General features: G+C 41.6%; 1 protein-coding gene across 1 annotated transcript; it reads right to left on the reverse strand.

Moving 5' to 3' along the window:
• Nucleotides 1-739: 739 nt before the first annotated feature.
• On the reverse strand, nucleotides 740-18,457 carry POLR1D (RNA polymerase I and III subunit D). Its single transcript, XM_027677817.1, has 3 exons — nucleotides 18,329-18,457; nucleotides 10,170-10,244; nucleotides 740-2,117 (listed from the first exon to the last, which is right to left on the reverse strand). The coding sequence occupies exons 1-3, from the start codon at nucleotides 18,352-18,354 to the stop codon at nucleotides 1,832-1,834; spliced, it is 387 nt and encodes a 128-aa protein (XP_027533618.1). The 5' UTR covers nucleotides 18,355-18,457; the 3' UTR covers nucleotides 740-1,831.
• Between the last annotated feature and the right edge of the window lie 316 nt (nucleotides 18,458-18,773).

The raw sequence follows: 18,773 nt of genomic DNA on the forward strand, positions 1-18,773 counted from the left end.
CTGTTGAAAGCTCTCAAGACAGCATATTATCAGCACAAGCCAGACCAGCAAGAATTCACAAAAATTTGTTATGTGGAAAATCTCTAGTCCAAATCCTGACCAATGGTGAGAATAAGTCTCTGCTGCAGTCACATCCATCCAGCACCGTCACTGCAGTAGAGTCCAGCTGGTATTATAGCTGCTGTCCTTCCAAAAAGGATTACTAAGGAGTACACAATCAGCTCCCAGCAAAATAAGGACTGCAAACAACTTCAGTTTATTTAAACCAAAGACAGGTCTACATTCTCTAAAGATACTACTCCTTCATTGATCCCACTTGAATTATTATAAATTTTCTGAAAGGCTAGGACTTCTATACTAGTGCTATAGTTCCTGCAGGGAAATAGAGGAACTGTCCACAGCTCCTCTGTGGAAACGTACAAGTATCCCACTTCATTGGGTATGCTGATCCTGGCAGTTGCTGGTGGGCTCAAAGCCAGTTTAACTACCTTGCCATTACTCAGAAGAGTAATTCCCAGCTCATGCACCAAAATTCAGCCACAGCAGATCACCACTTTGGTCTTCCCATCTCCTAGCTAACAGGAGCTTTCCAAGAGACAGGTAAGCGCGGCAAGGCTAGGTGCAGACATGCCTATAGGTGGCACTCTTGCCCTGACTCAACACGGAAGGACCACGAAGCCCCGGTTCCCTTGGAGCAGAGAGTCAAGAAACGCATTAAAGCATTAATTCCACAAGGCACTTGCAATGAACATTTTCGATTTTATTGTCACCACACTTAAAAACGTAAACCTATGTTCAAAACAATTATTTCTGAGAACAGTGAAATACAAAATATTTCACACAGAAGTTTGTTACTGTAACACAAACAGAAGTGAGACGTAGAATATGCCAATGTGTATTATTTGTGCTCCCAGTCACAAGTTTAAGAACTGTACCACCACAGAATTGTCACACAGGCTTGGAAAGTGAGCATTTAAATGTTTTTGAGCGTCACCTCTGCATTTCTAGTATTACACATTTACTTTGAAACTTCCTAGCAGTGGACAGAGAATGCGAAAATTTTGTCTTCAGGGTTTGTTTTGAAAGCACCGTGACAACAGACTGTTCAAACTACTTCCTTACAGAGGGAAGTCTAAACAGAGACAATTATTGCAGTTACAGCTTTTTAGGGGTAATGTTTATGGTTATCTATGATAGATTTGTGCATATACAATAACAAGCAAAATCAAAATTTTCCTGGTAGTTCCTCCTGAAAAGCAAAGCTGGTGTTGCCCATCTTAAATTTGTTCTTTTCATACTAAAGAAAGCAATCTCTTATATTCTGTAAAAAATGCATGTGCTTGGCCAGGCACTGACCAGCTTTCCCTGCCTCGAGATTCTGTAAAACTAAACTAACCCAAATAAGCAAAACTTTTTTATTGGTTAGCAGCAAAGAAATTTTGTAAACTTCACGCAATGAATAAATTCTGCTTAATTTAAATCTATTTCCAAAAGAGTGACATGACTAAATGATTTGTACCAGACAGAGACACACGAATCACACTCCATCACCAAGACCCTACGCTTAGTCAGAAGGGGACAGAGCAATGGAGCAAAGGGAAAGGAATGTCTGCTCTAAAACGACTGAAGGATTTATGCTGCACTTTGCTTTTCTCTTAAAGGTCCCAAAGAAAAGTATTCTAAAGCTACCTCAAGGTTACTTCTCACACAAGCAACTTGGTTCAAAACTCAGGTTTGAACAGCATCTCTTCCTGAAAAACTGAGACATCCCTGCTGTCCTACACTTAATGACATTCCTGACTTGTAACAACATGTACTTGTCACTGTCTTCTCATCGCTTGCTTGATCGCTTTTCATGCTTATCCTTTGTGTGCTGGTTCCTGGTTTGGTGCCTTGGAGGAGAGTAGCTGACTCTCCTTCTGGACTGAAAGCTGGGTGTATATGGGTGAATTCTGCGTTTCTTTGGTTTTTCTTCTTTCCTGCTTTTGTTTGGCTCAGACTCCTTATTGTCTTCCTTTTGCTCACGTTCTTGGTCTTGTTCTTTTTGAGATGGTAATGTGTTTTTGATGGTATTAATAAGAAATCTTTTATTTGTACCAGCAAGAGGACATTTCAACCTGTAAAGACATTTAAAAGTGATCAAAAGACAAGATAAAAACATCCTGAAACAAGTCTGAGATTTAAACTTGTGATTTTTTTAAGACAAGTTTGTGATTTTGGCTTTCCTTGCATGCCACCTAGTGTAAACTCTCAGTACAGAAAAACATGTTCAAGGTTATCTCCATTCTCCTTCTTACTCTTTATGGGAAGAAAATTATTTTACTTCAACATAGTGAAAATCCACACAATTTTCACAAGGTAGTGTGTTCGGGGGGAAACAGAGGATGACAATATAATTTAAGGTTGATGGTGCTTAACTTAGCTATTCAGGAATCAAATATTTAGTAAGATTTTCTAAGTCGAATTAGAATGGTTTATAAAAATGACCACCTTCTAAAGTCAGCATTATCTACTGAACTCTGATATTCAGGAAGTGAGACACATATGCACAAAGAACCCAAGTAGCTGTAGCAATATAACATATACATGAGGTATACCAATTTTAACATATCTGGCAATTACCAAAGTGTACTACTTCTTTTTCTTAAACAGAAAGAATACTTATCCAACTATTTTCCATTTTTTCTGTCTCCTCTCACAGCTTAACACTTTTGCACACAATTTATCAGCAAGTTTCAGTAAACAAATATCGTACATTTCATTTATCTCGTTGGCATCAGCTGTACTCCTGCCCAATTTATCACCTTTTAAAGAATGGAATGAGACAAAACAAGTTTGAATATATTCCTAAAGAAAGCAGAAATCACTCTGAAGACTTTGTTTATAGCTGGAGTCACTGCATTGTTTGTCTTTACAACATTTTTGCGAAGTTACAGGATTACTTTAAGAAAATCAGAGCTGTTGGAGATCACAGTGCCACTTACTGAATCAACCACACAGGAATCCTAACACCACACTGTTAAGATTATCTATTCTACTTGAATGTTCTGTGTAAGTGTAGAAACCATACCCTATTTAAAAACCTTTGACACCTCTAAACAATCAGAGGTATCAGAACAATATGCAAATTGCAACAAAGATCACGTCTGATTATTTAGTATACTTCATGACTTAACTGGACATGGCATTTACCATGATGTTTTGCTTCAGGTCTGCCTACTAAGAATTCCTGAAAATTGTTCTTGTCCTAAATCCTCAAAGAACTTGGGAGAGTAACTGTACAAGTATATACATTGAATAGCCATGCTGTTTTATTTCCACTAGTATAGCTGTTTCGTAAATTAGGGAGACAATATTTATCCATTAATTGTATTACTGAGTAAAAACACAAGGCTAATAAATGTCAGTAGAACAGGGCTTCTACTTCAAGCTACATCACCTATGAACATGGTGCTGAACATATCATGGCACAGGTTACACTGAAGACATAACACAAACCAGCCAACACTTAAGTTCTCCATGCATCTTATGTGAGCATTAAACTGTTGTAACTCAATATTTCCTACTCAGGAATGGAGCTTTCTCTAGGCTGCATTCAGGCAAAAACTATTTCACATTTGTTCTCCTTCCCCTTGCTTTTTCTTAAGAGCTAATGCATTGATTTAAGTGCTAATATATATAGCGCCAGAAGGAGACAATCTGCCCTAAATAAAATCATCTGGCTGAAGTATTTATTTCTTTTTGACACTATGAGTGCTGCCTGAGCTATACTAAGAAGGAAAACTGATGAGAAATGCAGGACTTGAGAGTCAGTTAAGAGATGCCATTAGTTCACCATCATACAGTGATAAAAGCGAGCCACCAGGCTTTCACGGAGCAGCAGTAAGTTATGGCACTGAAGAAAAACATTAGCCCTTAGTTTTATTGACCTCAGACTTCAACAAAGCAAATTCTGCCTTCAAGTCTTAAAGGAAATGAGATGTATGGTACATGCTACATTACACACAAGCACATGTTTACATATATTTATGGTATATATAGAACTCTAAAAGTGAACTGTATTAATCCACCAATATCTTTGAGAGCATTTCTAATTGTGAGAAAATTGGTACCCCAAAGACAAGCCTTTGGCTCACTGTAGGGTCTGATCCTGCAATGCTCAATTCACTGACAGCTCTGCCCTCAATGTGAGTTCTGAAGGGCTGAGAGGCAAGCTCAGCTTATGCAAGGTGGAACACAATACTGCTGACTAGTAAATAGTGCCACAGAACTGATTTCAGAAGTTTTTCTTTATAACAAATGACAAAAAAACCCCAAGACATGTTAAAGAACATTAAAGTTCTGAACCGGAGGGTGCCCCTAGCAGGGCTGCAGGCATGACTGAAGCAAGCACACACCCTGCAATGCTAGAGCAGTCTTGTCTACAAAACAGACTCCAGTTCTGTTGCAGGGTGTTCACTCAGCAATAAGGTTCATTTTTTGCTTTGCATGCTCCAATAAGCTAAACCAACCTATTATTACCAAGAGAATCTTGCCTCCCTCCACAGGGTAAGGCTCACACACCCCAAAATCTCTCCACTATGCAATGACCAAAACAGTGCAATGTATAGTCAAAATACAATGTTAATGTTAAAATGCAATGGCATTGTATTTTGAGAAAAGAAAAATTAAATCTGTTATTGTGAACGTAGGTCAAATCTTAACTCTACTTTTGACATTTTAAGTCAACTTCTGTGCAATAACACAGAATTTCCAACCAATACCTGCCATCCAGTGAAGCAGTGATATTCAGCACAGAAGTATATATACTATACAAGTTCTTAACAGTAGAAACATGCCAACACTATTTAAGACACAAGAGTACAGTGCCATGCACCACAGTCTTTTCTCTGCTGAGTAATCAGACATATCAAACAGGCTTGGCACAGCAAGGCTCATCACACAGAGTAAAAGCACATCTTTCCAGGAAACAAAGTTTATTACGGATGAACTGACAAGAACATTTCTACCATTTCCAAAATGCCATGGAAAATACCAAACTTAATAGAAGAGCGACTGAAGGAAAAAAAAAAAGGCAGCTAAAGGTTGTTTTGCCAAATCAACTAATCTATGCTATTACCCTTCCATGGGGGACCTCACAGAAAAGGATGCCTGGGAGGACACTGCAAGCTTTTAAATATGGTCTTGGCAACAAGGTACAGCTGGCAGGGCTTTGTAGAACCATAGAATGGCCTGGGTTGGCAGGGACCTTAACAATCATCTACTTCCAATCCTGCTGTCATGGGTTCCTTTCACTAGACCAGGCTTCTTGGGGTTCCATTCAGCCTAGCCTTGAACACTTCCAAAGAGGAGACATCCACATCTTCTCTGGGTAACCTGTTCCAGTGACAACTTGACTTGGGATTAGAACATGTGCTCTGATGACAAGATTTTAACATAGTTACTTTGCAATCTCTATCTGTGCCCTATTTCTCCTCCTCCTGCTCCTCACATTCAAATGAAAGACGCAGGGGAATCACATTGCAGTGTTTCTGCACAGTCACACAACACCCATTCAAAGATAAGATGCAATACAGCATTTCACAGTTCCGATGCTCTCATCATCATTTTGTATTTTGCTATACTTCTAACAGATTTGGTATTGAACAGAAAGCTATCTATAGGAATGAAAGCAATTTTAGGATTGCTTTACAAGAAATAGAGTTAAAAATAATTTAATGCTTCCAAAATTTATCTTTTTGCAATTTCATCTGCTCTTATCATGCAGAGCTGAACAAACCATCCAAAAATATCCTGTTTTCCATTTCTTATTTTACATAAGCTTCTCAAGTAAGCCAAGAAGGCTACATTCAGTTTAGCTACCAGCATCTTTGAAGATCAGACCTACACAACAGAGGAAAACAAAGCCTCTAGAACTTTTTTTCACACAGTAACTTTTGTAACATTTTACTGCATTTCTTAATTAAATGACAACAACTGCTTAAAATGGGACCCAACTATATTGCTATGGAGAAGCTTATGAATTATGTACATAGCACCAAGAGAAACACTTAAGGAAAGGTGAACTTTTAGCTTTATTTTAATTAGACATACAGTGGAAAACCCCAAATATCCTATACCTTTATTCCATCTATATCCAATAGCCTCTGATGAAACAAGGATAAATTTTTTTAACTATTTCAAGTGTTCTCACACTGTTCACAACTTCTCACTCTGGATCCAGCTGGTCCTTCAAATGTTAGCTTCCAAACAGCTGCTTGGATATATTTTCTCATCTCAGAAGTTCCAGCATCACAGCATCATCACTGAGATTCAGCCACAGTTTCTGCTCTCTTCTGCTCAAGATTTCCAGGATTAAGACAGCTTCAGAAGAGGATTCTCCCTTCCCCTTCTCTGAGACATTTCCTTATTTGTGATTAGCTGTACTAATGCTTGACCCAGATACATCAGCAGCAGGATCTACATGTGTTATCATAAGGATGTAGGAGACCCCCCAAAAAGAGTCACCATGGCCATACAAAAGGAACATTCCAGGAACTAGAAAGACTGCATTGCTGAGTGAAATCTACAAATACGAATATCCAGTATTTCTCAGATTCATTTACCATGGACGTAGATACTGCCTATCTGAGCAGTCCTGAGAGTATGGAGACCAGGAAGCTGAGACTCTTAGCCAATTAAGAGTTCATGCAGTCCACTGCCAATACTGACAGTTGCTCCATGTCCAGAGAGTCTCTGATAATTCCCCTTCCTGCACAAGCTCTTGCCCAATATCACTGCCAACTTCCCTGTTGGTTGCTTGTTCCAAACAGGGACAAGCTTTTCTTCTACTAGCCTCTAACCTGTACAAGTTGCATCTCCTGCCCATGTCATCCACACTAAACTTGTAAGACAATGTAGCAGCAGCAAAAAATTCCCCAACTGGAGAAAATACTTGCAACGCTGTCCCATATTTGAAGGCTGAGTCTTTATATGAAAGATGGAGCTAAAGGTTGAGTGCTTTGTACACTTTTAATGTACCTGTCAGCTAAGCCAGCTTGAATGCCTGTAATTTAGGCTTCAGCAGCAGCTGACTATCCATCTCAAATGATGAGATAGCAAGAAGTTAGGCAGGGGTGCTTGGGGAACTTTTTCAAACAGTGCACTTGAGCTATGGAGAATGAATCACTCCACACGTAAAAGAGTATCAACTTGACCTGAAAGCAGTCCCAAAAGAGCATTCAGAGGCTTGCTGGCTAAGACTTTGCTGCCACCAACATCCACTAGGAGACATTACTTTGTAATGGTATGCACAACGTAATTCCCTCCCCAGGAACGCCACTTCTCCATACACCTCCCTTGAACCAACTCCTGTCAAATGCCACTGACTCCAGAAATGTATTTCCCAGTATTCAACGGCTGCTGGAGAGCAACATATGCTGGAATCAGTGAAGTATGAGCAGTAGTAGCCTCTGCTTCTCCTTACCCAAAGACAGATGGTAGAACATATCTTTTCTTCATAGTCCGAGTTGCTTCAACTTTCCAGTGTCAATGCAGGACTGATGGCCTTACACTAGATGTCTCCAGGGTTTGTGCATCTCTTCTCCAGGACTCCTCTGACAAAGGGTTGAGGAAATCCCAGAAGTCCTCATGAAACACACCTGTAAGCATTTCGAGTTTGGCAAGGAAGGAAGTTTTTGCATTTCACCTGTTAACGCTGTGCTCTTAGACAAGTTGGTGATGACCTCATCTTTGCTTCTATCAGTTACGCTTTGCAGGATCTGGTCTATTAATACACATTTTCATGAACCAACTTTTCTGCTCATTTCATTTGCTATCCACAGAGCTCTGAGCAGCAATTACCTTCCTCTCAGTAGTTTACACCCTGGAAGGTTACATATCAGCCCCGGATGTAATCTCTGAAGCCCTTCAGGATTTACTTTGTTCCAGGATCAGTTACATCTGATGGCATTTTGCTGGAGTGTGACACTAAACCGAGCATAGTTAAATTTCCTTCCAATATCCTACTATTATATAATTTCTGACATCTATATGCGATACCTATTTGTTGGGCCAGTTCAGAAGCACCAGAGCAGCACAACAGGGCATGAATAATATTAAAGGGATGAGAGCAGTGGCAGCTTGCAGCTGCTGTTCTGTCCATTGTTCTTGCAGAATTAGACAGCAAAGGCTTAACAGGATTCTGCCTATGGGGGGCTTTATACCTTCCTTACAGCCACACATGCCAGCTGTACAGTACCCTATGCCAAACTCTACAGCAGCAGATTTGTGACAACTGGGATTACTACTAGTCTCTCTAAGGATAAATTCAGAGAGGGGAAAGTCCCCAAAGATGCATTACATACAAAGAAATCATCTCTGAGAGCATGATATCCTGAGCTGCAGACAGCCCGAAGCTGGGATAGTACCTTGAAGGTACTATAGAGAGTATTCAGAAAGAAAGATATTCAGCAAAGCACTTTCTAGGCACTGGGTATCAGCCACTGATGGAGACAGGGCACTGCAGAGATGGATCCTTTGTTTAATCCAGTATAGCTATTCTCATGTACCTCTGGAGTGAAAAGGATCCTTACTTAACAGTCTCAGTTCAGGATATCACCACAACAACCCCTATGTCAACAGTCTTCATCTGCCTGAAGCCTTCTTGACAATCCTCTTCACCTTTAACACAATCCTGGCCTAACCAGACACTATTTTGCTCTAGTGGAATCTGCAGCTGCTCTGAAGAACAGGTCACCCTTGGCTATCCCATCCCCTGGCAGGTCTTGGGCATCAGGCTTTAGCAAACTGCCTGGTGCCACGAGCTGATCATCACAGCCAGCTGAACAGGTCCACTACTGTTTTACAGACAAGGAATAAGTAGCCAGACCCAGGAGTGGAAGCTCAGGCACACTCCCGGCAGCTATTCCAGGCTGCACAAGTTGCAGCAAAGTTGCACAAGGACAGTTGATTATCTCCCAGCAGAAATCTTTAGTCTCCATACCTGGAATTAACTTCCAAATTCACAGTAAATGAATGCATATAAAACTTCATGGTGCTAATTATCTGCACTCCTTTACCTGGCCATTTTGGCAAGGCTGACAGAGTAAAAGCATGATGGATCAGTACTGTTATAGCCACTCTAGGGGATTCAACCAATTAAGCTATTTTAACATAAATGGTATGAACTGCATTCCTAGAAGAAATACTGAGTAAAACATACAGAAAAACCCAAACTTGCTTAGAAAACATAAAGAAATAATTTTTTTCAACAAGACACTATTCAGAGCTACTAAAATTAGCCAAGAACTTCATTAACAGTGCAGACTTATCTTTTACTACTGTTGGTGGAGGAAGCCAAACCTTATCTACAAATAAGTTTAATGCAGTCAACTGGTGCACTACCTGTGTGAACATCTCTAGATCCAACAGCTTCTTACCAAATAGCTAATCATGCACATTATTTTAAGATGAATGACTCTTCTCAGCATGTTATTACTTTTTAAATTACAATTACATGCATTACATTCCATTATAATCTAGCTGTAAAATTTGGACTACTGCATTGTATTTCACTTAAGTTTTAAACACTGTGATTCTTTTCCCAGTTGCTATAAAGGTTAGCCTAGCCCCTGGGTTTTAGGGTTTTTTTTTAGTAATAAAAAATAGCCATCTTCCAAAACTGGGTTATACTTGAGTTCACTGCATTTGGTTTTGGCTACAATTTACACACGCATTCTCTACTAAAGGATAGTTTATTACTTTCAATATAAGGCTTTACGTTTCTTTGTTAGGCTATGGATTCTTTTCACTTAAGACAGAATCTAACCCAGTAATATGTGGATAGTATGTAAGCACATGCACACTTCAGATAGCTGACATTTTAAAGACTCACGAGCTTCCAACCCAAGCTTTGCAATTCCATCTATTATAAGAACATATTATTACAAAAGATATTCCCAATTTCCAATTGCTTTGACTTCAACACATTCAGACAAGCAATTTCATGCAGACAGAACTTACTTGAACTTCTTACCTAGACTCAATTTTTTGCCCAAATTAATATGTGGATGAAGACAAATTATTTCAACACGAAGCACATAAAAAAGTTAGAGACTTCCGTCACGCATTAAATACAAAATTTATTTTGGCATCAGTCAAAGCATTCATTTCCTCTTGGCACAACTTACCAACCCATAGCTCCCATTGTTTCAGCCCTGGTTCTCCCACGTTTTGCCTCTTTAAGTAACTCCTCCACAGCCTTCCTAAATATGAGAAAAAGAAACAAGTCACCACTGGTGGAACACAAGAACTTGCCACTTTATGCACATATGTACGGAAAGTGGATAGCTTCTTCACTGCAGTGAGTTAAGCATTAAAGAAGCTACCAAAATCACCCTGACTTTAAGATAATTTGGATTCCTACACACCAAGACTGAAAGAAACATTTTGAAATATTAAAAACAATTAAAGTTGTTGCAAATACAACAACAGCCATACTAAATGCAGAACAGAAACAAAGTATGCAAAACTGGTGTATTATGCTGAAACGCACAGTTCCTGTCACTTCATTTTGGGAATGCTCTTCCCTGCTGTCACTTTGCTTTGGTTCTTCCCGAAGCCTTTCAACCACAGCAGACCTATTTTGAGCACAGCTGAACACCACTAGTAAAATAGCAAGCGGTCAGATGACAGTAAAATCACTGTAACTACAAGTTGTCAAACTACTAACTTTGTGTAACAGAGGAAGAAAAAAGAGCTCACCTTTTTGACTGTGATCTACATATATATAAACTGAGATCTGTAGATCTGTGCCAGACAGGCTTCAAATATTCACAGGTCATAACTTTTTCCTTAAGAGTTCACATTTGAAGGGCTTTGCAGAGGAAAGTGTCCAAGACTTCCACAGAAACAACAGTAGAGAAATGCATCAAAAATTGCAGTATTGCTTCTCTGTGCAGTAGTCTAAAGTTCCTCGCAGAAGTCTTTCTTATCTAAGGTTATTAGTATGATCTCAGTAGCAACTGGGCTTGGGGTACTTCAAATCCTTTGTAAGCAGACTGCGAGAACATGTTGCATATCCTGTCATACCACAGGCATTCATGAAAACCCAGTGACTACCCAGGTAAATTACCATCTGTTAGAGCTGCTGCTCCAAGATGCCAAGTACAGTGTCAGTGACCTCACCATCTACTGATGCCTTCCCAGGTAGTGAAAGGGGTGTGTGTGGGATGGCTACTTGCAAGAACACCAAAAAGAAGGGTGCAAAACCAGGCTCTACCACTGGAACGTGAGAGATTTAGCATACACAGGTTTTCATGAAATTATAGCAAAATTTATTTCTTCCCCAGACCCTGAATCTGCTATCTGAGCAGCCTAAACTAGTTTACAGTGATGATATCAAGAACATATGGCATTACAAAAGCTTGCTCTGAGCCTTCAAACAGCAATGTCAGACAAAGGTGAGGAAAGCAGAAAAAAGTGTCTGATTGTACTTACCAATTACCAAACTTGGTGATTCTGTTTTGAGAAACCTGACTAGGAGGCAGATTAAAAGCCTGTCAAAATCCTACAAAAAGCCTACAAAATCTGTCACAATTTATAACTAAAATAATAGAGAAAAGTATCTGAGCTACAAAGCACTAATAAAACACATATTTTAAACAGCTACAATTCAATTTTAGGGAAAACACCATAGTAAATTAATATGGTGACACCGATTCTATTAACTTAGGTAGGAATTACAGGCCATTAAGTATTTGAGACTTCTTTTTTTTGTTGTATCAAAGATCAGACTGACTTGGCATTCATCTTAGAAGCCTTCTAAGTCCACACCTGCCTTCATTATCAAACATTGTTCCCTAATAATGGTCTTTCAACATCACTCTTATTCACTGCACCTTTACAAAGCCCTTTCAACTTGCACAGGCAAATTAAACACAATGCTCAGATCCTCTTCGAAATAACGTGTTTCCACTCACTGAACTTATATCCTCTACACAAGTAAGCCAAAAGCTATGCAAACAAGATTTTAAAATTTGCTTTTAGAGGCCTTGTGGGACTCCACATTCCTTGCTATCTTCATTTTTACAGCTTGGTTACAATACAAACAGTCCCGTGGCTGCCAGCTTCAATTCAAAGAGCAGCAGCATGAGCAAAGGGAATGCAGCATGCAACTTTCACATGAGAACCACCCGAACACTAGGGGATTGACAGGAGGAAAAATTAGGGACAGGGGCACATTTAAGAACCCTGTCATCATTCTGGCATCTTTTATAGCAAGCCCCACTTAAAACTTTCTGTAGCAATTCTTTTTGAGCAATCAAGCTGCAGAATTACAGTAACATGAAGGTACAAGCAGTGATATTTTTATCTTCAAGAGTATGGTCCAAGACCTATTTACATTTCTGAGGTATCAGACTTTTTCCTCTCTCTATATTACAAGGTTACAGGCGAAGCTCCCGTTGCATAAATCCTAATAACCTGTATGACAAATGCATGTGCCAAAAGAGTAGGAGAATATTAAAGCCTCCCAAGTCAGGCAAAATGAGAATTATTTTCTATTCCCCACTCGGGAGAAGAACTTCATCTTTTTTTCCCAAAAGATCAAATTGATAGACTGAAAAACGAGTAATCGGTAATAGAGGTATGTCCGATACAGTTACAGGCAATGAAAACACCGTGTCATTACAGAGACCACCCAATGTTTGTAATTACAAACGACTGCTAGGAGCAGATGTATCGTGCAGGATCTGACAGCCAAGGGGCCAGGCAGTCACAACTCCATGCCCAGGTCCAACCAGCAGCAAGGCTGAAAATCTACTCCCAGGAGGCAGATGCACACACCATGCACCTACATCGCTGGCCACAGCAATCACAGACAGACACACAGAGTACTCACACCAACAGCTTCATCCTGCTCTTGTCTGCAGCCAGGTGTGGGAGCCCCCAAGTCTTCCGCCCAACTCCACTGCTGGTACAGGCCATCCCACAGAGCTGGCTGGGACTCCCTGGTCCCCCAGTACCCAACCCAACCCACTGCAGTCTTGCCTGCAGAGACACACAGGCACACATATGTGTCTCCACCTTGACCTTACAGTCTCTCCAGCAGGCGGTCAAGACTCCCTGGTGCCCCCAACAGCTCCTCTTGTGGTGTTGCTCTTCGAGATAACAAGCTCACCCTCCAGCTCCCTCCTTATTCACCCATTCACCAGTTATTCCAGCTTCATCTTCAGCAGCAGCCACATGCTCCCTCACACACCATACTTGCTCCAGTACTGCAACACAAATAAATAGGTCCCCAATCTCATTCCAGTGGCCGACATTTGGATTTACTCACTCCATGAAGTGTCCTTGGTAGTTGGCACCCAGTCTCCCAGCCCAGAGTCCCAGCCTAACTGCTGGCATCCAGGCCTTCCCTTGTTCCAATTGCTAGCACCATGAACACATGGTCCTTCCTCCCTACAGTTTGACTCCAGTTGCTAGCACTGAGATGTATACCCTCTCCCCTCAGAGTCCCTTACCCAAGAGAGAGTTAGAAAGGAATTTAACAGGAAGACAGGACAGCCTGTGATAATCAGGCACAGGGCACAGCTAGACAAGAGTACCCACCAGCAGCCTATTCACACATGACCAGACTCTTTTACGCCCTTATTCCTCTATTTTCCCATTCTTGCTTCTCCCCAAATGACTTGAACTCATCGTTTTCCTTGCCTTTGGTTCCTCCCCTATGCATCCCATGATAAGCCATATGAAATCTCAAAATGCTTTTCTTCTGCATTCCTTAACCCATCGCACAAGCCTACAGAGCAACACCCTTAAGTCCCAAAGATGCTCCAGCATTGACTCATCTTGATGGGTGCCATCCCTGGAGACCTAGGCTGTCTCCTGGGATCAGCCCTGGGGGATGGGTCCAAAGATGACAACCATTCCTCTCTGACCTTATGATGGGTTACCACCGGCCACTGTGTCCCCATACTCCTCTGGGCTCATGGCGACAGAGCTCTGATGGACTGGTAACTCCTGGGATGGTCCTGGGAGAGGCCAGGACTGGGTGCTATTTGGGCTCCCCTTGGTCTCTCTCTTTAGTCCTCTCTGGGCTCTCTGGAAGCTTTCAGCAAGTAACCTAACAAACTCTGCCATCTCCACCCATGCCATCATCTCATTAAAGACCCTGATGAGAACTCTAATGAAAGTATATCTACTGGAATGGCTTCACAGCACACAATCAGCTATGGAAGCACACAGACCCGGAGTAGGAGGGCAGCATTCCTATTCAACACCTCCCAGAGTTGGAGAAGGGACATCATCAAACCCATCTTCATTGAAGCATGAATAACTGTTTGCAGTCTATATCACTACTATCCAAGCTCAAAGGCCAGGCTTCTCAGCTACTGCAATCCACAAAAATCATGCTTAAACCTACTTCCTGAGGCACTCTAGGTCCTGACAGCAAGCTGCAAGCCCAGGAAAAAAAATTAGCAATTTTTAAATTCAATTTTCTCCAAGGACTTTTATGCTAACTATACAACTTATTTTTAACTGTGCATGGGACTGGAAATAGAAGTGGATGTTGGTATTCCGATTACATCTGAATAATTAATATCAAGACCTTCAGTCAAGTGAAGGACTGAAGACACTGCCAGTGTTATTTATAATTAATTCCTGTGAGCTGGTCTTATCTGCTCACCCTTATTAAGAAAACTGATGAAAAGCAATGTCAAGAATAAAGCCTAAACCACAACATTAAGAGCAAGAATGAAAAAGGCACAAATATGCCACAAACTTCCTAATGTTTGTTCAAAGGCAAATACATTCTACGTTGGGTATGTGAATACTCTCATTCTTGATCGACCAGGTTTTGTACTTATTTAAATATTCTATCTGTCAGTCCTGTGAGTGCTATTTGCAGTACATTTCTGTGCTGATATTCTCACCAGCTTGAGTAGTACTGAACATAATACTCCATTTCAAACACTGATTTTAGCTCGCAGACCACATTTTTTTTTTTACCAGGAATATGGAATACTGAATTCTGACAGTTTGATTTTAACTGTTAAACAATAGTAAGAACTATCAGTTTTCTCCAAAGCACAAAGATTGCTTTTTAAAAAGTGTAATTGGGATGCCTGTGCAGCAAATATATTAGACGATTGATTCTCAACTCAACTACAGGGCTCTTGTTGGAGCCCTTGTGATTCAGAGCAGCATCTCCTTAGGAAACAGTTAATTCCAAGCAAATGATGCTCCAAACAAGCTTGGCAAGCACTTCTAAAGAAGTATGGTATCCAAGGTTGTGAAATATTTATAGCTATTGAAAGAGAGAACGGATTATGGAAGGATTTGGACACACAACATAACAAAGCCACTTCCTCTGTATTTGCAGAGAAATGACATTTTTACATGCTTCAAACACACAGAAACCATGGAAACAATTCTGGAAGGAGAGGGTGAAGAAATATTTTTTTTAGATAGGAGTAAATTGGTGACCTCTGTAATATCCCAGTGGGTATTTAGTTGAAATAAAGTAGGAAAAGCACTGCTTCCAGAGGAAACAAACTGAACAGCTCCTACTAAGCTGATTTGTAACTTTTTCCATCTTATTCTTGGGTCATAACTTCACAATACCATTAATTATATGTTAACAGAATTTATAATTTTCTTAGAAGAATCACATGGAACCTCAAGACTCTGGGTCTTCACTGATGCGGCAGCAAGTTCACAGGAAAAAAAATCTCAGTTCATACTTCTATCAAAGGTTACTAGGTGAGATGGAGCAGAGGACGCAATTTTTACTACCTTACACACCTGTGGTATTTACAGCTTTTAAAGTTTTAAAATCTAGAGCATGCAACAGCCGCACGATAACTTGCAAGTTAGTATTCAGCTTTCTAGGAAAACATCATCACATTCACTTCATATTAAAGTGAGGAAAAATCAAATGCAAGATCAAGCGAGAATCAGACGCAGTAAAGCTGAAAAATAATATCAGGAAATGTGGCAGTAAGGACGAAATAAAAGAAGGAAGATCAAGAGACCTCTCCTTAGATAATAACAAAAAAAATAGGATGACTGACTTAACAGATCACTTTTTGGAATACTGGGACACAAAATTCGCTTCTGACCAGAAAAAACATGCACAAAAATAGTTACATTTCTTTTTTCCCTCATGGTACATTAAATAAAACCCACATGTACAAAAACATTAAGTTTTTATTTAAGACTTATTCATTGCAAGCAGGCCTGAATTAAGAGACAGACTACTAAAAATATTCCAGATAAACCCATTTTTAAACACTAAAAATCCACCTAAAATAGTTAACACTGTGGCCACAGAACAGAAACGCCATTATTTGTATGCAAAAGCCATATTATAAAAAGCCTAAAACCCTAAACTACCATTGCTGTACTACTCACAGGAGAATACAATCACCAGGTTATTGAATATGAACCTAAGGAATAATGCCTGTAACCCAAAGGATAAAGGTCTGTGTTAGACTAGTAAGGGATTTGTATTGAAGATCGTAGAGGGAAGCATATTTAGGGCAAGTAATACCCAAGAATGACACCTAAATGCACACAGCACAAACTGAATTTAGAGTGCTAGTAGCAAAGTGAGCTGTTACGAAAACTGAGGGTATGAAAAAGTAACTAATGACAGTGGGATCCAGGACAGAAAGTGTTAACCGCCAAGGGCACTATACTGTAGTTATAATGTGTTTGGAGCCAATTAAACACATACAGAGGTGAACAGCAGCATGGATTGAAGATACCAGACAGCTAAACCCTATCTTGTACCACTCAGTAAGTGACACTGAGCTTCATCCTCATTATCTACCATGCTGCCAAAGAAAAGGAATAGCAAATCCCAACTCAGACTGAACCTATAAGGAAGGATGAAATTTCGAATATGGTTCCTGTGAAGGAGAGCACCAGGAGGTGAGCATGGAGCAGTCAGCTATAGCCAGAGAGCAAGCAGCTGTGCCCCAAACTGCCCAGAGGACCCCAAGTCCCCAGCACAGCAATACCAACCAGGAGACAGCATGGAAGAACAGTGACACAGATTCACCTTGCTACGAATAAAAAAGGTTTAAGTTTAGAATAGCACTAGTAAAAATAACATTCATGTATACATAGAAAGAAGCTTTAATTATTAAACTGATGATCTGAGAGCAGAAGTAGCTTACCAAGAATTAAAAGCCTCTTAGAAAGCATTATGCTCTCTAGCCTTCCACCGCCCCAGTACTATTGCTTTTGGCCCATGTGAAATATGTGCCAGATATAAGCAGAAAACAGTTATTTTCTGTAAGCACTCAGACATAATTTCTTAAAAGTTAAGGGAGAGATCCATGAGGAGAACAGTTCAGAAAGCTTCTGGTCATCACTTAACTGTAACAGTTGATTTAAACAGCCACCACGAAAATGAACAACTCAGAAACAAACTTGCTAAAAAAGTAATGAAACAATTCCAATCACACAAATAGGACTACTGTGACACCAACTAATGGTATAAACACGTAAAGTGTATTCCTAAAGCAAGAGAGGCCTACTTTGAGTATCTAAATACAGAAATCTGCATTTTAATCTTCAATGTTTGCTTGGGAACACTGACATTCACTGTGCGTGGCAAGACGAATCCACTGGTCCCAACGAAATGCAAAGTAGAAAACAATTTTATTTTCTTGACAAAATAACTGCCAAGCATTTTGTATTCTTCCGTACAACAGGGCAATTTTAACAATTCATCAACTGGTACATCTCCAGGACTGAAAACTGAAATTCGTAATAACAAAAGGAAGGGTTTTTTAATTTTATTTTACTAAGTATATCAACTCACCAAATTGTAACTGATGAGGGATGAGCCACCTAAAACTTTCCAATCTTGTTTCTAAACGGCACCGACAGGCAGTACAAGAACAAGCTTGTGGCTTTTTTTGGAATATTTTATTTATTTTTATTTGTCTGCTTGTGAGTTTTTAAGTAATGAATTTTCCCCATTCTGGAGGAAGATTTATTTTCTACTGGAACTCCAAAGTTGTGTCCCGAAGACACCACGGAAGCGGCTCCAGGCCGCGTTCCCTTCGGGGCGCCCCCCCCCCGCACAGCCGGGGGCTGTCAGGGGAGAGTTGGCAGAACCTGGCGGGGCTCGGGTCCCCTCCTCTGCACCGCGGGCCAGTCGCCCCTGAGCGCCCGGCCCGGGACGAGCTGCCCCAGGGCCACTGCCAGACCCGAGCGGCCCCGGGCCGGCGCTGCCTGGGCCTCGCGGGGCGGGAGGCGCCGCCGGGCCCCGCAAAGGCCGCTCGCTCCCGGGGCCGCTCCGCCGCTGCCCCCGCCGCTGCTCGCCCCTCACCTCTCCAGCTCCGGGTCCTCTTCCATGGCTCCCCTGCCGCCCCCCGCCGCGGACCCTCAGGCGCAGGCCGCCGCCATCACCCGCTGGCGGCCGTGCGGGGCGGGGCGGGAGCAGGGGCCGGCGAGGACCCCGGCGGGAGGAGCCGGGGCGGTGCGAGTCGAGCCCCGCCACACCCCCCGGGCACCGGCGGCACCGGCGGCCGCGCCCCCCGTAAAAGGGAGTGCGGGGGCAGCGGGCTCCGCTTGCGGGTGGGACCCCCGCGGACCTCTGCCGCGGCGGGGGATAGGGTGGCGGGGCCGTGATTGAGTGTAGGGAAGGCGGGAGCAGGGCTGGGGCTCTTGGTCACGGAGCCCTCCCCGAGGTTTGCTCCCCGGGCACAGCCGCAGGGCTCGGGCGGGCGGCGACAGGTCCGCGGGCAGCGCTGGGCGCCGCGGGGGCAGCGCCC

This window comes from Neopelma chrysocephalum, unplaced genomic scaffold (genome assembly GCF_003984885.1).
Source record: "Neopelma chrysocephalum unplaced genomic scaffold, ASM398488v2 Primary Assembly neopelma1_43, whole genome shotgun sequence".
In the NCBI taxonomy this organism is placed as follows: Eukaryota; Metazoa; Chordata; class Aves; order Passeriformes; family Pipridae; genus Neopelma; species Neopelma chrysocephalum.